Genomic DNA, 22,834 nt, shown 5'->3' on the forward strand with positions numbered 1-22,834 from the left:
CAAACTGCCCCGGCCGACCCCGCAGCGTTCGCTGGCCAGACGCTACCCTCCACCCTGGGCGCTGCCGCTGGGGGGGAGCGGAGCCTTGCGGTGCTTCCCACCCCGTTTGGGGGCAGCAGGTGGCGCCCCGGCGCGGATCCCCCAGGTCCCGGTCTCTAGAAGAGCAGCACACGGTTCGCGGTTCCAAATGCAGCCGCAGCGTTGGAGTAGCGCCCCTAGGAACCCACTCGGCCCCCTTCCTCTGGGGGGCGGGGAGGGCTGGTCCAATCCCTTTCCAGCACCGCCTCCTGCTGCTTTCCCACGGCGGGTCGGAGCCGGGAGCAGCCGCGGAACGCTGAGCGGGCCGGGAGCGAGCGTGCACGGCCTCGAAGGAGGGGGCTGGACTCGGCCTTCACGGCTCCCGGTGGTGCCTTGCCCGACCGCGCTCCAGGGGCGGCACCGTAGGGCCCAGCCCTGGACACCCCTGGCTGCAGGGATGTGGACGGTTCCAGACGGACAGTGGCGGGCATCCAATCGGATGCAGATGAGTCCACGTCACCTGCCATGCTGCAGCCCCGGGGCCCGGTTCTCGGCCGAGGCCCCCGCGCAGAGCTCTCCCCGGGGCCCGGTTCTCGGCCGGGGCGCCCGCGCAGAGCTCTCCCCGGGGCCCGGTTCTCGGCCGGGGCGCCCCGCGCAGAGCTCTCCCCGGGGCCCGGTTCTCGGCCGGGGCGCCCCGCGCAGAGCTCTCCCCGGGGCCCGGTTCTCGGCCGGGGCGCCCGCGCAGGGCTCTCCCCGGGGCCCGGTTCTTGGCCAGGGCGCCCGCGCAGAGCTCTCCCCGGGGCCCGGTTCTCGGCCAGGGCCCCCGCGCAGAGCTCTCCCCGGGGCCCGGTTCTCGGCCAGGGCCCCCGCGCAGAGCTCTCCCCGGGGCCCGGTTCTCGGCCGGGGCGCCCGCGCAGAGCTCTCCCCGGGGCCCGGTTCTCGGCCGGGGCGCCCATGCAGAGCTCTCCCCGGGGCCCGGTTCTCGGCCGGGGCGCCCGCGCAGAGCTCTCCCCGGGGCCCGGTTCTCGGCCGGGGCGCCCGCGCAGAGCTCTCCCCGGGGCCCGGTTCTCGGCCAGGGCGCCCGCGCAGAGCTCTCCCCGGGGCCCGGTTCTCGGCCGGGGCGCCCCGCGCAGAGCTCTCCCCGGGGCCCGGTTCTTGGCCGGGGCGCCCGCGCAGGGCTCTCCCCGGGGCCCGGTTCTCGGCCGGGGCCCCCGCGCAGAGCTCTCCCCGGGGCCCGGTTCTCGGCCGGGGCCCCCGCGCAGAGCTCTCCCCGGGGCCCGGTTCTCGGCCGGGGCGCCCGCGCAGAGCTCTCCCCGGGGCCCGGTTCTCGGCCGGGGCGCCCACGCAGGGCTCTCCCCGGGGCCCGGTTCTCAGCCGGGGCGCCCGCGCAGAGCTCTCCCCGGGGCCCGGTTCTCGGCCGGGGCGCCCATGCAGGGCTCTCCCCGGGGCCCGGTTCTCGGCCGGGGCGCCCGCGCAGAGCTCTCCCCGGGGCCCGGTTCTCGGCCGGGGCGCCCGCGCAGAGCTCTCCCCGGGGCCCGGTTCTCGGCCGGGGCGCCCGCGCAGAGCTCTCCCCGGGGCCCGGTTCTCGGCCGGGGCGCCCATGCAGGGCTCTCCCCGGGGCCCGGTTCTCGGCCGGGGCGCCCGCGCAGAGCTCTCCCCGGGGCCCGGTTCTCGGCCGGGGCGCCCATGCAGGGCTCTCCCCGGGGCCCGGTTCTCGGCCGGGGCGCCCATGCAGAGCTCTCGCCGGGGCCCGGTTCTCGGCCGGGGCGCCCATGCAGAGCTCTCGCCGGGGCCCAGCGGCTCAGCCAGGCTCCAGGCTCATCCGACAGCCGGCGGCAGAGGCGCCCCAGCGAGGCCCACGCAGATGCATTTCAGACAGAGCCCGGCTGGTCGCTACGCCCGGGTGCTTCATCTTACAGCTCTGCCCCACAACCGATGAGGGCCCCGCGGCACCGTCAGGACTAAGATTTGGGCATCAGCTTGCGCTGGTCCATCCCACGTGGGCAGCGGCCTCGCGGTAAAACCCGCAGGAAGCAAGCGGGCGGGGGAGCGTGCTGCGCACTGCCGCCTTGCCGGCTCTGGGGCTGCAAGCGAGGGGCCGCTGGGCTGCAGGCGGGAGGACGAGGGCCGCCGCGCTGGGAGTGGACGTTCCAGGCGTCAGAGCAGCTCTGGCCAAAGGACTGCGCCCTCGGGACCCGCGTGGCCGCCCCGCCGCATGGGAGGGGCCCAGGGCCGACCGCAGCCAAGGGAGGGAGTTTCGGTTTCGGTCGAGGCGGGGCAGGAGCGGCGGATCAGAGGAGCCCAAGGGCTCCAGGCTGAGAAGCGACACCACCCGGCTTTCGACACCGACCGCGGTGCCTGTGCCAGGGCGGGCCGGCAGGAGACGTGCACGCAGCGTGACGGCTCTCCGAGGCAGCCCCGCCTCCGGCTGCACCTGGGAGCAAAGTGCTGGGGGCGGGGCAGGCCCGTGGGCTCAGCTGCTTTTGGAGCGGGCTTTCCGATGGGCGAGAGGCGCGGCCGCTGCGGTCTGCTTCGGCTGCCAGAGCTGTGCCAGGGAGCAGGCACAGCCCTTGCCCAAGGTGCCCGGCCCCTCTGCAGCGGGCGGGCGTGGACGAGGGACCCGGCCTGCCAGAGAGCAGCCATCTGGGTGCGCCAGGCGCGTGTCCGAGGCCAGGCGCGAGCTCACGTCCGGGGGGGGGGGTGCTGGGGCGGCAGTTCCTGGGTGGGAGAGCTAACAGCAGGAATCCTACAAAGGAGCAGGTCAAAGGGGCGTCGCCTCTTGGCCAGCCCCGCCAGGCTCCGGTGTCCAAGACCAATAGCTACCGGAGAGCACCAGTCAGTGCATGCCTAGCACCTGATTCTGTAGCACGTGGCACACACTAGTGCAAGGGAGGCAGCCACCCGTGCAGTGAGATGTGCATCTGCTAATCCCGGAGCCCCGTGCCAGCGAGGTCGCTGCACCCACGTGGTGTCTCAGCCGCCAGCCGGTCTCTTCCAAGAGCCAGGATCTGCCCCTGGTGCCCATGTGGCAAACGGGTTGTTCTCAGCAGTGAAGGGCAGGCCCCAGGGAATGCCGCACGTAAGCAGCCGGCAGCTGCGGCCCCCACAGGCTAGGGGAAGGCAGGGGATGCCGCGCAGACCTTGCGGGTGGCACGTCCCAGACAGCCAGATCCATGAGAGCAAGCCCCCCCGCAGCTCCCTGATCCTATGCTGGATCTTTGTCCAGACCGGATCCCATTCCAAGTGCTCTTCAAAGCCCCGAGGGTGAGTTGGCTGGCTGCCCGAGCCAACCACCAGGAATGCCACTGAATGGCGCCCAGCGTCCTGGCCCTGGCCCCAGAGTGCTCAGGGAAGGCCTCTCGGCCCCGAACGGCCCCAGACGCTTCCAGTTCCTCGCCACACCGCGTGCCCATCTCTCTGGAGCCCAGGGCCTGCCTCCGGTTCTGAACGCCTGGGGCTGGCCACGCTGGGCAGCCTGCAGCACTAGCCAAGCTGCGCCACGGTTCCGTGGACACCACAAGGCCACGTCTGCCACGCAGCAACACGGGCGTTCCCTTCCCCCAACGACGGCTCAGGAGACAACAGCCAAGTGGTGAACGTTGCTGCCGCCTCGGGGCCTGGAGGGTGGAACGCCACGAAGTCCAAGCCACGACTGGAATACCGCCTGGAACCAGCCGCCCACCCTCAGCCCCCTTCTCAGAGAGGGCCTGGTTTGGACAGCCTGGGTCCACGCCTCCCAGACAGCGGCAGCCCCGGGAGCTAAACAAATAAGCTGGCCCCTCACCAGCTGGAAAAGCGCCCCAACTACGGTCACCTCCGGCCAGACCCAGCCAAGGCTCCGCGGCGCGCCTTGCAACGCGTGTGCCTGCTCCAACGCCCGTGGGGCCGGCGCCGACGCTGGGACTCCAGGCCCGCCCCTTCCCATGGGACTTGGGGATGGATTGCACCCTCAGCAAGTCTGCGGCTGACACTAAGCTGGGGGGAGAGGTAGATACACTTGAGGGCAGAGATAGGGTCCAGAGTGACTTAGACAAATTGGAGGGTTGGGCCACAAGAAATCTGATGAGGTTCAACAAGGACAAGGGCCGAGTCCTGCCCGTGGGACGGAAGAATCCCAAGCATAGTTACAGGCTGGGGACCGACTGGCTAAGTAGCAGTTCTGCAGAAAAGGACCTGGGGGTTACAGTGGGTGAGAAGCTGGGGATGAGTCACCAGGGCGCCCTTGTAGCCAAGAAGGCTAATGGCATATTAGGGGCATTAAGAGGAGCATTGCCGGCAGATCCAGAGATGTCATTATTCCCCTTTATTCAGCTCTGGTGAGGCCACATCTGGAGTATTGTGTCCAGTTCTGGGCCCCCCACTACAGAAGGGATGTGGACACATTGGAGAGGGGCCAGTGGAGGGCAACAAAAACGATTAGGGGGTGGAGCACATGACTATGAGGAGAGGCTGAGGGATTTGGGTCTGTTTAGTCTGCAGAAGGGAAGAGTGAGGGGGGGGGGGTTGAGAGCAGCCTGCAGCTTCCTGAAGGGAGGTTCCAAAGAGGATGGAGAGAGGCTGTTCTCAGTAGTGACAGATGGCAGGACAAGGAGCAATGGTCTCAAGTTGTGGTGGGAGAGGTCCAGGTTGGAGATTAGGAAAAACTATTTCCCTAGGAGGGTGGTGAAGCGCTGGGCTGGGTTCCCTAGGCAGGGGGTGGAGTCTCCATCCCTAGAGGTGTTTAAGTCTCGGCTTGACAAAGCCCTGGCTGGGTTGATTTAGTTGGGATTGGTCCTGCCTTGGGCAGGGGCTGGACTTGAAGCCTCCTTAGGTCTCCTCCAGCCCTAGGGTTCTAGGATTCTATGACCTCGAGGGGCTGCGCAGAATCTATTCTTGTCCGGCCTCGAGTCTATTTAGAGCATCTCTGCCCCGGTCGGGATCTGCACAGTGCTCCTTTGGGACAGGCGAGACGGGAGAGCTCAGGTGCTCCACACAGACCCGGGATCACACACCGGAACCTCTGGAGATCGCCCGGGGAGAGTAATTGTGTTTGAGAAGCACATGCTGTGCCACACGCCCGCTCCTTACCGTGTCCAGATCTACCGTTCTGCACCTCGGATCCATCCCATGGCTCGGCGGCCGAGCAGCGGACTGCACTGGATTCTCGCTCTCCAGAAGGCTCTAGAGACAAGACCAAAAACAAACTTCATTCATGAGAGCGCACACGCAGGGAGCCAGAGGCCTCCGTTTTATTGCCAACACCCACCCAGTAAGGGGCTAGTGAGGATTTTTACTAAGTTCCCAGAGCAGATTTCCTACCCATTGGGGAAACGCTAGTTTCATGCCGTCAAACCAGCCTAGAATCTCGTTCTTTGGTACATGACAAATGGCAACACGCCCCTCGGCTCCCAGTCTTGTAAGTCTCACGCAAAAGGCTTCACACGGGAGTCACTGAGTTCTGAGCATGTTTTTCTGCAGCTGCATTCACATGGGAACCTCTCTAGTCTAAGAGTCTAACTTGAGGAACCTTAATATTCAGCAAATGAGCCTTCAGTGTTGTCCAAAAAGCCCTGTTGCGGCTTCTCAAATGTTGGACATTTGGTTAAAAGACTGGGACTTTTCAGTTTAGAAAAGAGGAGACTGAGGGGGGATATGATAGAGGTCTATAAAATCATGAGTGGTGTGGAGAGGGCCGATAAAGAAAAGTTATTTATTAGTTCCCATAATAGAAGAACTAGAGGACACCAAATTAAATTAATGGGGAGCGGGTTTAAAACTAATAAAAGAAAGTTCTTCTTCACACAGCGCGTAGTCAACCTGTGGAACTCCTTGCCAGAGGAGGCTGTGAAGGCTAGGACTATAATAGAGTTTAAAGAGAAGCTAGATAATTTCATGGAGGTTAGGTCCATAAAAGGCTGTTAGCCAGGGGATAAAATGGTGTCCTTGGCCTCTGTCTGTCAGAGGCTGGAGAGGGATGGCAGGAGACAAATCGCTTGATCATTGTCTTCGGTCCACCCCCTCTGGGGCACCTGGCGCTGGCCACTGTCGGCAGACAGGATACTGGGCTAGAAGGACCTTTGGTCTGACCCCGTACGGCCGTTCTTATGGACAGCCAAAAATCACCGGCATCGCTTGTGAAAAAATATTTTAGCCACTCTAAATGCATGGCTCAGCCCCTCAGATGAAACCCCGAGGCCGGGCAGCAGGCTGTCCCCCAGACATGCCTGCAGCGGAGCGCCAGGTAGCGTTGCTTTCCACTTTTGAAACAGCTGGCCATGCGCAACTGTATTCCCCGGAGGAAAATCATTTTTACTCAATCAGGTTGGGAAACAATTTTCTCGTCTTGCAACAATCAGATTTGGAAAAAGTTTCCCAGGAAAAATTGAGACGAGAAGAGTCAAACACCGCGGTTTTCACGCCCCCAAATCCAAACCGTGTTTGGCTCCGATAAATCTAAATGACCGTGTTCCAAGTTGGACTTTTCACCGGCGGTTAGTTTCAAAGTCGAGAGGGGTTGCTACTTGGGCCGGGCCGGACCCGCTGCCCCACACCACGGCTCTTTGGCCCAGCCATGCCTGGGCCTGGCCAGCTAACCACTAGCCGGAAAGGACCCCTTCCAATTTGCGACACCTCCCACCAACACAGCTGCAGATGGGAAGTTATACACGCTTGGCTTCAGCACAGTCGGCTCTGTGCCCCGACCACCACGCCACGGCCGAGCAGCTCATCAGAGCAGGGCAGTGCCAGCCGGAGCCACGGCCACTGCCCTGCCCTTGGCCAGAGCGGCGCCAGCTTTGCCCCATTCCCTCTCGCCTCCTCGCCCCATGCACCATGGGCAGTGGATGAACCTAGTGGGGAGGCAACCCCCCGGCCCCACCGCTTCCACCCGAGGCCCCGCCCTGCAGGAGCCAACCCCCGCCCCCCATGAAGCTCCCCAGCCCTGGAGCACAGGGAGCAGGGCAGCCCTGGAGCTGCGCTAAAGCGGGGGGGGGGGGGGGGGCGGGGCCATGCCCAACGCTTTGGGAAGGCAGCACCTGCCCCTGCCTCTGATCCCCGCCGCCCCTGTAAGGCGCCAACAGGGATCTTCCCATCCGAGAGCGCGCCCGGCGGAAAGCCCAGCTGGTCACTCAGAGCCTGCAGCCGGACTCCCAGGCAGACCAAGGGTGCTCTGCCCCCCCCAGACCTGGTCACGTAAATCACCATGGAACGGCCACAGCAAGGGGTTCTCTTCCGACGGGGGTGCACATTCACACAAGCCTCAGTGCACATCATTTATTCCGCACACGGATGGAAAAAGTTACAGGCACGTTGTCCACGGCCAAGCCAGCCACCCAGAGAGCGTTGTGCGGCTAGCAACTCCCTGCCCGCGCGTGCAAGGCTTTGAACCCTGAACCCCAGCCAGGAGGGACCGCAAGCGTCAGCAGACCTAACCCCCTGCCGCGCCCGGAGCTGGCTGGACTCAGCACCAAGGGGCCCCGGCAACGGTCAGGCCAGAGCCGCCAGCGGCCGAACCGCCCCGCCCCGCCTCCATCCGTTGCAGCGTTTTACGTTTCTGCCACTCCCCCCATCCCCCAACTCTCCCCAGCGCTTGACAACTAACTAGTTGTAGCCTGTGAACTCTTCCTCCAGCCTTGGAGCAAGCTTGCCAGCCGGCTCGCCCACCCAACGCCCCCAGGGAAGAGTCCCTCCAAGGTGCTGGCTGGGGAAGGAAAGGGGATGCGGGGGTCAAAGGCCAGTGGAGTAGCCCTCACCCCACAGAGGCATGGGGGGCAGGCAGGGACCCATCTTGGGAAAGGCGAGTCCCACACTCAAGCAGCCAGTGGAGAGCCGTCAGAGCCCCGGAGAAGCCCGCTGCAGCGACACGCCCCGGAGCGATGCTTAGTGCTTGCCGGGAGCCAGTGCTTTTGGGAGCAGGAGTCCCCCCCCCCCAAGGTCGAGAGCCGGGCATGGCAGGCGTCCTCCAGCCCACGGTGCTACAGAGGGGGCCCCGTGGCGCGCGTCAGAGCCGACGTCCCTGTTCTCCTCCGTCTCGGCTCTGGGAGCGCGGCAGGTACGGGGAGCGGGTCTGCGCCTGGCTCTGCGGTGCCTGGAACCAGAGTCAACAGTCACCAGCAAGAACACACAGGGATGGCAAGGTAGGAGGTTAACCCCTTGGACTCCCCTTCCGGCCCCCTGTCTGCCCCCTTCCCGACAGCACCGCACTGCCTGCCCTGCTCCAGAGCCCTAACGCACTCCTCCCCCTCCCGCCCAGGGCTGGAACGCCACGACCAGCTGATCCCTGGCATTCTAGCTTTGGGAGGGAGGGGAAGGAGCACAGACATGTGCGAATCGGGGGGGGGGGAGGAGAAATAGGTAAGTGCGGGGCCCCGTGCCCAGGAAGTGTGGGGGAGGGGACTGTGGGCTGCTGCAGCCCACAGAGACGAAGGCCCACTCACGTGGCCCACTCCACGCTGGCAGGCGCCCCTCCGTGCCCTAGTCACTCCTCCAGGTCCCTCCATGGTCAGCCGCATTTCACTCCCAGCCCTTCCAGCGAGCGTGACCCTCCCGTGGCTTGTGCACAGGCCTCATCTCAGCAGCACCCAGCCCTCCTGGCTCCCAGGGAGGCAGCTCGGCCCAGCCCGGCTGGGGGCCTGCAGGAGGCTGTCCACGGAGCAGGCAATTTGGGCACCTGCATCCCACCTGTCGCGTGTCCCAACGGGCTCCTTCGTCCAGCCGCAGACTCCCAGGTGCGAGGGGACCATGGGAGGGTCTCTCTGGCCTCCTGAGGAGCACAGGCCACCCCGAGGAGTTCCCCGAGCAGCCGTCCCAGGGAGCCGCCCGTCTGGATTTCAATATGGTCAGTGATGGATGATCCAGCAGGCCTCTAGGTAAGCTGGGCCAGTGGGGGAAACCCGGTTAAACATGCACATCTCCACCGCCGGTCTGAATGGGCCTAGCTTCGACGGCCAGCCACCGGCCTCGGCCAGACTGGAGCGTTCATTGGCTCTTTAGTACTAACCGACTGACCCCATTGCCCCTTAACTGTCGCTTGGCTCAGCAGAGTGGGTCACGTTACTGGCATCTGTCACCGGGACAGGTTTTCTAATCTTTCCACCGGTTTCCTGGCTCTTCGCGGGACCCTCTCCGGTTTAACGACATTGCTGCACCTGGAGGCACCGGGCCTGGACGCAGGGTTCTCGCACCGGGACAGACTAGCTCTGCACCCTTTTGAACACCCCCTGCATGCGTCCCCCCCAAGACGGCGTCAGTCCTCCGGTCCGCAGCATCACACTGGAAGCGCCCGCTCCGCTGATCCCCACTGCCGCTTCCAGAATCCCTGCTTCCCAGAACAGCAGCTCCCCTTCGCCACCCCCGTGAGCCTGGCCTGCACTCCCCTGGCCTAGGGGCACACATTTACACCTCGCGGCATGAACATGCAGATTGCCTGTTGGCGCCAGCGTGCCCCACAATCCAAACCACTCTCTCGGCAACGCGGCTGCATTCATTATCACTCCCCCGCTCATGGGCCATCGGCAGAGAGAAAGCCAGAGAATAAAAATTAACGAGAAGCAATTCCCCACAGGGCCCCATTAGAAGATACACCTGTCTGAGCGTAACTGCCTGTTCAAAGGCATTGAGACTTCTCACTTAGCCAGCTTTTAAACCCGGTTTTATTGATTGGCATGAGTTACGTTCCCTCCTTTCCATTCTTGATGAATCAAGTCCCATGCCAATCACTGACTGATGTTATCTGGGAGTGGTGCAAAACTGACACGTCTGTAATTACCTCTGTTATCCAATAACTTTCCCCCACTTTTTTGGAAATTCCAGCATTCCAGGACTTATTAAAAAAATCCAACAACCTTGGTCTCGTTATCTCCTCGGCTAGCTCTTTTGAAACTCTTGGATACAAGTTACCTGGGCCTGCTGATTTAGAAGTGTCTAGCTTTACACCTGCTGTGTAACATTCTCCTAAGAGACTACTGGAACGGAGAGATTCTTAGCATATTTTATGACACCAGCTGTTTATTTCCCAAATATAGAACAGGAATTTATTGAACATGTCTCCCTTTTCTGAATTTCCAATAATTCTACCATTCCCATTTAGTAATGCACCAATACCATTGTTTTGGTTCTTAACAGACTTCTTCCTTATTGTCCTTATGCAGGCCATAGATCTCTCATCATCGAGTCCCTTTGCTTCCCTTCTCAGTGTTCTACAATTCCTCACTTCTCTTCGTTACTATCAAGTCCCTCTTTCTTCCATTCATTTATAGAATAAACTTGAGGATATCATTTTAACCAAGAGAGACAGTCCAGGGCCTAGGACAGACCCGGTGCTCCAGACTAGATCCATTAGAAGGGAGAAGGCAGAAAGGAGTTGCACCCGATTAAAACACAGGTTCCAAGGGATGCCCCTGGCTAAGGAGACAGGGTTTAACACAGCCGGACAATCCACACGCTAGCGTTCCACCCTGCCAGAGGCCTCTCTCTGTAGCCAGGCGCAGCTGGGGGGAGGAGAGGGGAGACAGGACGCAGAAACGTTTTGCTGCAGAAGCTGATAGTTCCTGGTGGGAGAGAGCCTCCAACTCGACTCTTCCTCAGCATTTGGGAGCGGGCGAGATGTGCTTCTGGACCCCCTGGCCACCCAGGGAGCAGCCACTACCACCTCTGCTCCCAGCGGCAGGAAGTCACCTCCCCCCAGCTGGGAACCGGGCAGGCACTGGCCTGAACTAGCTCCGCGGGCACCATGTAAGAGACCCGTCACGGGTTGCACCCCACCCCCGGGCAGAGGGCGGGAGGCCGGCACACCACTAGGCCCCCGCCCCCAGGGGCACGTGCTATCCATGCCGATGCTGGGGCAGCACGCCCTGCCAGCTGGACACGGGACACGCCGGCGGAGACTCAGACTGGGATGTTGGAGGCGCTCTGGCCGAGCGGAGGGGCCGCACGACCCCCACAGGCAGGCTGGACTCGATGGGGTGGGGGAAGCGGGCTGGGGATTTAACAAAGTGCCCACCCTGCAGGAACGTTTGTTAGGAGCAGGGCCGATAAACCCAAGAGGCGCCGCTGGAGAACAAGCCTACGGGAAGGAGCGTGAGGGAGACACCCGTGCGCCAAGGGGCGTGTTTTACCCCCGCCCTGCCCGTGGGAGGAGGGGGGCACGTCCACTGTGGCGCTGGCTGTCTGGGCTATCGCGGTGCCAGTTATGAAACCGCCCCAGGGAAGGAAAAACAGCCCCCCAGCCTACGCCAATGCCAACTCTTCGGCCCAGCAAGCGAGGCTGCAGCTGGTCCCCCCTCCCCGGGACAGCGCACCCCACCCAGCAGCCGTGCGGGTCACAGATGGCCAGTGAACTCCCCAGAGGCTCTGTGGCTGCTGCCTCCCCCTGCAGAGGCATCAAACATGCGACAGGCACGGAGACCAGACACCCCCTCCACGGCCGCCCAGCTACGGACGGAGCCCCTCCCCCACCTCAGTCAGGCCACTTCCCGTTTAACCGCACTAACGAGGCCGGTGCCGCAAGCTACCTGGGCCCAGCAATCCCTGCAGAGCGGGTCCCGCGGGCCGGAGCCAGCGGCCTGCCGGGCGCACGAGCTGACAACGCAGGGGCCCCGTCGCTGTTCTGTGCTGCTCACAGACCCACAGGGAGCCAGGCACCGGGGCAGAGCCACTGGCTCTCCAGGGAGCCAGGCCAGCACCCGTCCTGTGCACACAGGGCGGCGGAGAGGAGCCCTACAGAGCAGCTGCCCAGGCCATCAGGAGGGGCAGGACCCGTGGGCCCATCTGACCCGCCTGCGCCCGCCCCCAGCCAGCCGACCACCACAGCAGCCCAGCCCAGCGCTGGTCTCACCCATCTGCACCCCCCCCAAGCCTGCCCTGCCCCAGGCATGTCACAGGGGTTACCCATTAACCAGACACCACCGCCCCGCACTGCACTGGGCCCCAGCCCGCCACTGGGTCTCCCCAGCGAGAGCAGCCGCTCTCAGCCAGGGCGGTCAGGACTATGCAGGTACCAGCCCCCCGCAGGGCGCCCAGGACTCCCCCAAACCTCCCCCATCCAGCCCGAAGACAGCGAGCGCCCTGTGCACACTCCCGGCCCCCGCAGCCACCGGTGTAAAGCCGAGTCTCCGGCAAGCGAGGAGTCGGCCGGAGTAGCCAGCGGCTCCAACCCGCGGGCAGGAGGGTCTGGAGGCAGGAGGGCAGTGCAGGGGGCCAGGTAGGGCAGGCCCAGCCCCGACAGGCCAAAGGCCGGCGCCCGTTAGAAGAGGCCAGACCCAGCAGAAAGGCCCAAACCTGGTTAGTTTGGGCAACTTCCCCCCCCCCCCTTCGGAAGTGCCCTGGGGACTTAGCTGGCCCCAGCGCCACGGCAGTGGGGGCCACGGATCTTCACTGCTAGTCCCACGCCAGGCTCACGGGCTGTCACCACGCAGCCGGCACAGGGAGGCCCCTGGAAACAAAGCGCCATAGTCAGGGAGCGAGACACGCCAGATGCCAAGGGGTGTGGGCGGTGGCGCCAGCCTGTCCCAGAGGGCCCTGTGCCGTGTGGGCAGTGGGAGCTGGCAGCCAGGCGCCCCGGGGCAGGACTCCTTTACCCCCAGCCGGCGCTCGCTCCCTGGGGTATCCATTCCACGGGGCAGCCCACATCCACCCCCAGGTGGCAGCTCCTCTCGCAGCAGGGCCCCAGGGCCGCGTTTATTCCCACTCGCCGCAGCCACCCTCCCCCCTTCGCACTAGTCTCGCCGGGCCGTGGCGCTGCGGCGGGGCCCTACGCGGCCGTAGAGCGGCACAGGAGAACGCCTGCTGGAGGGGGCCGTGAACAGTCACGATGCTTTTGCAGCACCACCCCTGGTCCTGGGCACGGCCGCAGACCACGAGGGGAGGGGGCGAAGCCGGGCCCCACCCGGCAGAACGCGGCCCCGTTAATGAGGATTTCTTTGGGGTTTCCAATCGGGGGCAGACACTTCCCAGAGGCAGGCAGGGCTCCGGGGCAGGGTCAGGCCACTAGCACAGGCTGATGGCCAAGAGCCAGCATCTGATAAGGGCTGTTCCAAGTCCAGGGTGACCTGTGAAGTCTCAGTGGGTTCAAGGCTCAGTGCCCAAGTCCACTGGCTGCGGAGAGATGGAAGGATGCAAGAGGCTGGCCACGCGAAGGGAAGAGAGTGGCCAGCCGCTGACCTGCGCCAGCCAGGCCCCTCTGCCCAGGTATGGGCCACGACGGGCCGTTTCTGCGCCAGAGGCTAGATGGGCGCTAGGCGGCCGTCGGGACTGGGCACACACAACCCTGCCTGCCCAGGCGTTCACCCACGGACGGAGACGCAGCCGTCCCGCCAAAGGAACCGGGCCAGCCGGTCACCGAGGCCACCGAACCGGACCGTGCCTGCGGATTGGGCCGTTCCTCTGGGCCTGAAGAGACAGTCGCCCTCGGCGCGTTACAACGCCCGTTTCCCCGCACTGCCACCCCAGGAGCCACGAATGGGCCTCCAGCCCCCCAGCTAGCCTCCAGCACACGGCTCCTGCCCCCCGCGGGCGCTGCTTCCGCTGCTGCGGCCCGGAGTCTTATCCCCGCTGCGCCCAGGACAGCGCATGGCTCCAGAGAGCTCGTGCGACGGCACAGCGGGGGCCCCCCGGCCCTGCACCCCGTCCGCAGGGGGTGTGACGCCGCCAGCCAGGAGAGCAGGGAGGGTGTATTGCTCCTCAGAGACAGCCCAGCCCGGGTGCCATGTGGGCACAGGAGTAAGGGGCCGGCCAGGGCCGGCCTTACCCTGCGGCAAACTGAGGCGGCCGCCTCAGGTGCCAGATGGGGGAGGGGGCACTAGGACCCAGAGCGTAGGAAATTGTGTCTGTGCTGGTGCAGCGTGGGGCAGGGGGGCGTCGTTTGAGCTCCCCGCCTCAGGTGCCAAAGCGTGGTGGGCCGGCAGCCTCAGACCCCTTGGGGCGGGGTCCACAGGCCCCTGATCCCCCAGCACCTGCTTTAGTCTGCTCTCTAGCCCCGCTCCCAGGCCCTGCCCCCCAGCCAGGTGCCATCCCTGTCTCTGTGCTGGGAAGAGCCTTGTTACCCGCCCAGGCTGAGCCAATCCACGTGGGTGAGTCAGTGGGAATCGCAGCGCAGCCGGGGGGACCCCGCGGTACAGAGCAGACAGCCCCTCCCGCGGCACAGCTTGGTTAGCGTAAGGTGCCCCAGGACCAGAGTGAGATCGAGAGCATCTCGGGGCACGTCCCCGGCCAGACCCAGCCTGGGCCCACGCGACCGAAGCGGGAGGCTGTCTGGGCTCAGCGCCTGGCTCAGTGGGGCCTGGAGGCGCCAGACACCCACCACTGCCAGCCTGCGCTGAGGGGCGCCCCCGGGAAAGCGGTGCCCATCCGTGGCACAGGAGCCGGCGGCACCGTGAGCGGGGGGCTGGTCTGCTGGGGCAGGGCCCTGGCCCGATTCAGGATGCACCAGCAGGTGCTCACCAGGCAGAGCCTTCGAGGGCCTCCAAGGCGGCGCCAGCCTGGTACCACGGGGGCTGCAGACCCTTCTAGCAGCGCCCTCCGCAGAGCCCAGGCCCAACCAGCCAGCCCGTGGGAGAGGGTAGGAGGGTTGGCGGCACAGTCCCCATGGCAACCACCCCAAAGCAGAACCACGGCTCATCCACTGCCGGGGGGGGGGGGGGGGACAACTAGGCCCTAATTCTGGGAGCGCCCCTCCCAGGCGAGTGCGCCCCACCCCGCAGTGCTCAGCTCGAGCGTTTCCCCGACACCAGGCTCCGGAGCCCTCTGTGGGGCCGAGGGATCCGGAAAACCAGCGTCGCCAGCGCAGCAGGACGGTCACGCCCTCGCTAGGCCAGACAGCCCCCCACACCGAGGGACGGCAGCCCAGCCCTCCAGCAGGCCCGGAGACGGAGCGGCGCGGACAGCCCTGCGCCCCAGATGGCCTGCTCCACCCTGCCGCCTGCCTGCACCCCCACTCCCCCAGGCAGCTCTGCCCTAGGGAGGCTGGGCACCAACTTGGCCCCCGCCCTGCGGCTGCAGCGTTTCCCCCACCCGCCTCCCAGCGGAGAGCTGAGCCCGCAGGGATACCCCCGCAGAGCGGCCGAGCGTGGCGTCAGCCAGTGCCCAGTGCGGTGGGTGCCCGCCACCTGCGCCCACTGGCAGCCCAGGCCCATGTGGAGGAGACGCCTGCGGGAGCGAGCTGAGCAGTGGGAGCCTGGCCTCCCCGGCTCTACTGCCCGGAGCCAGCAAGCTGGGAACCCGGCTACTCACGGGGCCTCGGGCCCGGCCTCACCCCGCCGGTCCCTGGGGACCGGCAGCGCCACAGGCCTGGGGCGAGCTCGGGGCAGCGCAGCCCTTCTGCCGGAGCCAGGCCTGCTTCGTGGTGGCGCTTGCCTGGTGCTCAGCGTGACGGCGCGTTGGGGTCCCCCGCCTCCTGCACCCCCGAATGGCACGGACAGACTCCGCCAGCCGGAAGAACAGAGGGAGTGTATTGCCTCTCCAGCATACAACACAGCACAGATGTCACCAGGTTCCAGGGCAGGCCTAGGATGCCTCAGCCCCCTTGAGATGGGGCAGGGGTCTCGGCTTCTAAACCCCCCAGCCTGTTGCTGAGGCTGCTTCCTCCATGCTCCCAGACAGACACTAACTAACCCTCCTCCAGCCCTGCCCCCCGGCCAGGGGCGACATTCCCCTTTGTTTCTCCCCGTGGGGGGTAGCTGGTAGCTGAGAGACCCTCTTTGCAGGTCTCACTCCCTGTCCTGCTGGGCCGTGGTACCGGCAGCAGCCAGTGGGGTTACCACAGAGCCAGCCCGATCCCCCCACCACGGCACACTCAGCGTAAGCCCAGCCACCTGCAATCGGGGCGACTGGCGAAGGGGCACCCCCTCCGCCCAGGGAAGGGCCGGCATGGCCCCTCTTTGCCCCAGCCTCTCCCTACCCCCCTTCGCCTCCACCCCCAACCGATACACCCGGGGGAATGCTGGGGCCAGGCGCCCCACACTCACCGGCACGGTGGGGAAGCAGAGCAATGCGGCTCCGGGGGAGAGGCGTGGGGGCGGAGGGAGCGGCACACGCCCAGGAGAACACAGCGAGCTGGGGCCATACTGCTGCTGGGGTGGGGAGGGCTCGCCCCCTGCTACTGGTGCCAGGCCCTCCTGCTGGTCCCTGGATGCCCAGGAACTCCAGCCCCTTCAGCTGGTGGCCGGTCCTTTGTCTGTCCCCCCCCCCCCCGCCCACAGCATTTGGGGTGCACATGCCCCCTTGTGCCCCCCACGCTGCCCTGGCCGGTGATGGAAACCTAGTGAGCTCACGACAGCAGATCCCTTGAACGCCGGTCTTGGCCCCCAGCTCTTTTCCTGCAGCCTTCCCCCACGGCGGTGCCCAGCCAGGCCGTCCCATTCCCACAGCAGGCCAGCTACTCGCTCCTGGGCGGGAGTTCAGGTGAATTCCCGAGAGCACAAGGGGCAGAGACCGGAAGCCACATCGCAGTCATCTGGCTTCTGCCCCCGTCACGCTCAGTCTCGAACCCCAGCATCCGAGTGGACGGCGCCTGGGGGCTCACCGCGGTGGGCCGACGCCCTGCCGATGCCGGGAGACTGGCAGGGGGACGGTTTGCACGGTGGAGACTGGGCCTGGCAGGAGCCCGAGGGGGACATGCTCTTTAAACCCAACCGGTCAGCCTCAGAGCACGTGTTCTTCCGGGCTCCCGCCGGGTCTGTGCGGAGCTAGCACAGGGAGCCCAGTGGAAACAGGGGGAACTCACGCCCTGAGGGCCCAGTGCCGGCCCAGCCCTCCGTCCAAGGCAGCAACCTGTGGCGGCCCCCCAATCTCCCAGGCAGCACCCCTGCTCAGCACGGGGCCCTCTCACCTGCTACAGCGCACAAGGGCAGGCTAGGAAGGAGGCTCAGGAGAGGACGGCGGTTCTCAATGCATGGGAAGAGCAGCCGGAGCGGAAGGGCTGCAGGAGCCAGACCCGCCATGCGCATGCCCAGAAGGGCCTGGGAGCGCCCATTTGGGCATCATTTACCGGAGCACTTGAGATCCCCATTGTATCAGCACGGCTGGGAAAGGTGTAGGGCAAGAATTACTCTCGCGGCAAAAGCGACAGGCCAAGCAGAAACACGGTTAGCACCACGGCGAGCGTGTGTCCTCGCTGGCGAATACGAGAATCAGTCCCCGGCGGCAGCACCCTGCTGGGGACACCCTGCAGCGTGTCGCTGTCCCAGTGACAGGTAGAAAAAGAACCACGACTGAAGAAACTTCCTAGCTGCAGAACTCCAGCTCCCGTGAGTCTCCGGTGGGCCCTTCTCGGCACCCCGTGGAACCTCCAGCTCATTTCTTTAAGCACATTGAGAAATAGGCAGGCCCTTTCTATGTTACTTAAGACCCCCACACAAGCCTTCTCCAAAACACCACTATCTTAACCAGCCTCCCAGGCCTCTGTTACATCCCGGATCACCGCCTCATCTCTATTAATTTAAACGGGCCATTACTCTACAAACTCGGGTGAAGCTTTATAAGAGGGTTCTAACAGCATTCCCTGTAAGCGGGGTGCTTGTGTGGCCACTCGGAGAGGTTCAGATGCCATCCAGCCGAATGCCGAGCACCCTCAACTATGTTTGGTATTTCTATTGGTGGTGCACATTTGCAAGTGTATTGGTGCACAAAATTATTCCACACATACATGGAAAAGATTAGAGAGAACATAGGCTGTAAGTAAATGACACAGACAAAGACACATTGATCTGAGGATATGGAAGTGGTAGGGATTTCCACTGCACGTCTGATGGCTGACATGGGACCCAACATCTAGGAACAGTGCAGTCCACTCCAAGAGTTTTGCAAGACGTCCTGCCTCTGGGCTTGCTCAGCTGGGGAGAGCTTGTTTGAATTACAGAGGAGGCTGGCTCTGATCAAATCAAGAATGACTTCCCCAAAGGTGCTAGGTGTTGCCAGCTCAGAATCAGGCCTGCGGACATTGTGACTTATTGTCTTATCAGAGGCTTGGTGGGGACTAAACATGGTCTAGCTGCCCAAAGCAGCACTATGGCTAAGAGCCACAAAAGACAGAAAACCAGCTGAACAGAATTCAACTCCATACACAGACCAGGGGATCCGCACCTCCACCTGCCTTTTTAGGGATCATCAAATCCTAGAACTGGAAGGGACCTCAAGAGGTCCTTGGCAGGACCAAGCACCATGTAGCATCCCTGACAGGCGCCTGTCCAACCTGCTCCTCAATATCTCCAGCGATGGAGACTCCACAACCTGCCTGGGTAATTTATTCCAGTGTTTAACCACCAGGACAGGCAGGAAGTTTTTCCTAATGTCCAACCTCAACCTCCCTTGCTGCAGTTTCAGCCCATTGCTGCTTGTCCTGTCCTCAGAGGCCAAGGGGAACAATTTTCCTCCCTCCTTCTTGTGACCCCCTTTTAGATACTTGAAAACTGCTCTCATGTCCCCCCCTAAGCTGAACCCTTGGGCAACCACTCTGGGGAGAGCCAAATGCCACCCAGCTGATTAGCAGAGTGCCCACAGCCAGCAGCCTGTGTTTCCATGGGTGGTGCACTTATTGTGGTGCACACAAAATTTATTCCACACCAGGTGGAAAAATGAGGGGGAACATTGCTCACAAGAAAAGAGCCATGTCTCACGGTGCCTGGAACAAGCATTGCTGAAGGCTGTAAACTGCATTCACATGATGCCTGTTAATCCCAGCCAGATCAGGGCAGTACGACACAGATAAGGTCCCACCCACTGAGAAATGTGATCGCTATGCTTTGTGTCATTTTTTATTATGCCAGTGCCAATCAAGATTGGGCTAGGCCCTGCACAAACAGCACCAGGCAATCACTGTTACCCGGGCCGGAGGAAAAGGAGAGTGCATGCAAGCAGAGGGAAGGGTCAGACCCACCATGGTGGCTGGAGTCATTTACATGGGGGCGGTTAGGGAAGCGATACCCACACTCACAGCCCCCAAAACAAGGTGCCCAAGAAGCTTCTGCTCCTTGAAAGGGGCACAGGGAGCCACGCTCTGCCAGTAGCTTCTAGGGATGTTAGTGGGTAACTGGTTCCCTGGTGAGCATCGACCAGCAGTTCACTGGTACCCAGACAGCAGCCCCCCGCCAGGCCCCTGGGGGGTCGGAAGCAGCAGCCACGTTCCTGGGAGCCACAGCCTTGTGCAGGGCAGGAAGCAGCAGGCTGGAGCAGCTTCTGCCCGCCCGCCCTGCTTAACCAGCTCACTAGGGACATCCCTAGCTGCTGCAAGAGGCCAGCAGGGCAGCCGCAGCTTTGGGTTTCCAAGAAGTCGAGTTCCTGCAGATCCATTTGCAGGTGCTCATCTACAAGGTGGAACCCCTCTAATCTGGCGCCCGCGGGACCTGGCCGGTGCCGGACCAGAGAGTTTGCCGGACCACAGGAGGTCACGACCCACACTGCCCCCGCTTGCTGGGCTTGTAGAAGACACGTAGGGGTAAGTCAGAGCTAAGCAGCAGCACAGAACCCTAGGAGCCAGGACATGCCGACACCCGGCTAACTCAGACCCTGCCAGGTCACCGATGTTGGCAGACCAGACAGTGCCAGACCTACAAGCCCATCTGTTAATTTAGGCAAACCCAGGGCATCTCCCCACTGCTTGGTTCTCAGGGCGCTGTCGTGAGGGCTCCAATTTTTCTCACCTTTGTCTAACCTGGCAGAACTCGCGCATGGTGCACACTAGCACAACAGCGTAAGGCACCCGATCAAGACTGGGGCTCTGATCTCAGACATCCTACGAACGCACAGGCCAACTGGATTGCAGCAGTCAAAAAATAAAATGGATTGAGTCCAGCCTGATTCACTGTGCTCTGTTTCTTCAGTTCCTGCTGGCGGGTTTGCCAGTGGTTAGGAAGGTCCTGCCCTGCGGTCAGCTCTCCCTCTTTTGGAATACAGGAAAACCCGGCTCTGCCACAGACTTCCAATGTGACCATGGGCAAATCACTTTGCCTCGCTGAGCTTCAGTTTCCCAGTATTTGGTCCTGCCATGAGGGCAGGGGACTGGACTCGACACCTCTCGAGGTCCCTTCCAATCCTAGTGTTCTATGAGTCTATGATCTCTAAACTGGAAGTAACATGGCTTTTCTCCCTCACAGCAGGAATGCATTACACGACGGGGCAGTGCTTAGAGATGGACTGATGAGGAGCCCGACTTACGCCAGACCAGGTGAGCGAGGGAATCTCTAATGGGACCAACTCCCGTGACGGAGAAGCAGCCAGCTTTTGCGCTTACACTGAGCTCCTCTTCCGGCTTGGGAAACATACGGGCAGTTTGTCTGCGCTGCCCAGAACAATCCATACCCACGAGCAGTGTTCCCTGTAAGCCTAGTGCTTGGGCAGCTGCCCAGGAGAGGCTCAGGTGCTGCCCAGCATCACACCCATAGCCAGCAGCATGTGTTTCTACTGGTGGTGCACATCTGCACAAGCCTTGGGGCACATACCATTTATTCCGCACATACAATGGAGCCGGTGGGGAAAACGCTGCTCCTGACCCACCGAAGCGCCACTGAGCTCAGCGCCGGTGTACACAGCGCCGGGCTGGCCCGAGAGCGTCTCACTGGCACAAGCACTTCCCCTCCCCGAGAGGCTAAATGGACGGGGGCTCAGAGTCGTCACCGGCCACCTTCAGCAGCACAGCGGTGTCACCGGAGCCAGCCCTCCCGGCATCACTGCCCAAAGCGAGGCGGAGCAGCCGGAAACGTGCCCACGACCAGCGCGAGCGTTGGAGCGGAGCCACGGCTGCAAGACCACGTGTGTCGGCAAAGCCTATGCTGCTCCGGGCTGTGAGAAGCCCACCCCGCCTCCCCCCGCAAAGCAGCAGGGACTGTGCCGCCGAGCGCGCTACCCAAGCCCTCTGCCCGCTGCAAGTGTCCCAAGACGAGCGCGAGCTTGGCCACGAGATCACACGGCCGCTTGGCTGCCTGTGGCCACTGGGCCGTGGGGAGGCCCCAAGAGCCGGGAACAGGAGCAAGGCAGCGCGACATGGAGCGTTGAGCAGGCTCTCGGCTGCCGGGGGGACGGGGCAGAGAAGCAGGAGCCGGACCTCCCTGAAGAAGCTTCCCCGCTGTGTGAAGGCGGCTTACGTCTGGGTGGCCAGATGGCCAGGTCCCACGGGGACAGTCTGGAGATTTCGGGCTCTGGCTTCCTGAGATGCCCGTCCCCAGCCCCATCCCGATTCCGCCCCCGTGTGCATCAGTCACCCTGCTCCTGCGACCTCCCACCGCTGGGCCGATTACCAAGGCAGCGCTCCCGGCGGCTCCAACGAGGGACGCCAGCCTTTCATCCGGCCACCGGTTAAACCTTGGGGAACCCGTTAGCCACGCCACCAGGGCAGGAGGGAAGCTGCTCTGGCCCACGGCAGGCCCCGCCAGCCTGCCCCTGCCCCACCGGTTACCCTAATGGGGAAACATCACCCAGTACAGTAACCGGTTCGACGCTTCACCCCCAGCCCAACCCCCCGGCTCTGGGGCATCACTCAGTACGGTAACTGGTTTGACGCCCACCCCCGGCGGCTTCACTCGGTAGAGTAACCAGTTCGCTGCTTCACCCCCAACCCAACCCGCCCGCTCTGACAGCTTCCCTGTGGGACACTAGGGCCCTAGGAGAGCCAGGTCCCGCCCTGCCCCGCAGCAAGGAGCCTGTTCTGTGGTTCCCGGCGGGGCGGGATCCAAGCAGTAAAACACCGCGCCCGAGATAAGGGGCTGCTGCTCCCTTGGGGCGTTTCAGGCCCTGCAGAGAGCTTGCAGACCAGGCAAACTGCAGCCACCGGAGGCTTGCACCCCGAGAACGCCAGCTCCCCCCTCCCCTGCGCCCTGGCAGTCAGCGGCTCAGCCATGTCCTCCTGGCGCCTGCCCTCGTCCACAGCCCCCGGCGTGCGCCCGGCTTCCCACGCTAGAAGCCCCTGGCCGAGGCGGGAAGGAGCCTCGCTCAGCAAGCCAGGCCGCTCAGAAGTGTCGTAAACGCCTGACGCAAGCGGGGAGCTTTTGTAAGCCAGGCCCCAGGCAGTTTCCCCACCCGCCCGGGGAACAGAGGCGAAGAGGGCCCAGGCCGAGCGCCAGGACAGCACAGGAGAGGGTTCCCTTCCCCCAGCGTCCCAGACTGGCTTGGAACCGTCCCCGTGGGCTTGGATTCCCTTCCCTCCTGGTTGCAAAGCTACCGGCCAATCGCCAGCCACTGGCTTTAACAGTGCGGCGCAGGGCACGTGCTGGGAGCCCGGGGCTGAAGGCCCAGGCCAAGCCGGAGCAGCGCTCCCCGGAAGCAGAGCACGGGGAGCCCAGCCGAGTGGCCCACCCCGTCCGAAAGGCCGAGAGAACGAGACCCTTCGGCCCAGGATTAGTCGCCTTGGGCTGCGAGGTTCAGAGACCCAAGAGCCGCTGCATTTCGAGGGCGTCTGGGCACCCCTGTCCGCTGGAAAAGCCCGTTCCCACCGAGCCGCGCAAGCCCGGTTCCCCTCACTTACGCCCACGGCCCTGGGGACCACAGATTATCAGACAGGCGCTATTGCATAGCCCCATGCTGCATTTTGGGGCAGATTTTGGACTAGTTGGACAGAGCCAGGGCTCCCTGTAAGCCAAGTGCTTGGGTGACCACCCAGGAGAGTCAAATGCTGCCTGGCTGGTGAGTGGAGCGCCCACAGCTGGCACCATGTGATTCTACTGGTGGTGCACATCCCTTGGTGCACAAAGTTTATTCTGCACATGGATGGAAAAACATTAGAAGGAACACTAGAGGGGCCACACCGAGTCTTGTCTACCACACCCTATTTTAGTGCTCCGGACTCCAGCTCTGGCCTCAGCCGTGGACTGGAGAGACTCTTCTACCGCCTCACCCTGAGCTGCCGGCAGCGCCA

The 22,834-nt window shown here is 63.6% G+C and overlaps 1 protein-coding gene across 1 annotated transcript in view; it reads right to left on the bottom strand.

Moving 5' to 3' along the window:
* FA2H (fatty acid 2-hydroxylase) overlaps positions 1-22,834 on the bottom strand; it is a 45,497-nt gene that overhangs the window by 17,058 nt on the left and 5,605 nt on the right. The window contains exon 2 of the mRNA XM_075940693.2: positions 5,086-5,178. Within this exon, the coding sequence (XP_075796808.2) occupies positions 5,086-5,178 (93 nt within the window). The remainder of the gene's footprint in view (positions 1-5,085; positions 5,179-22,834) is intronic.

Source organism: Pelodiscus sinensis, chromosome 12 (assembly GCF_052426305.1).
Source record: "Pelodiscus sinensis isolate ZL-2025 chromosome 12, ASM5242630v1, whole genome shotgun sequence".
Taxonomy (NCBI): Eukaryota; Metazoa; Chordata; order Testudines; family Trionychidae; genus Pelodiscus; species Pelodiscus sinensis.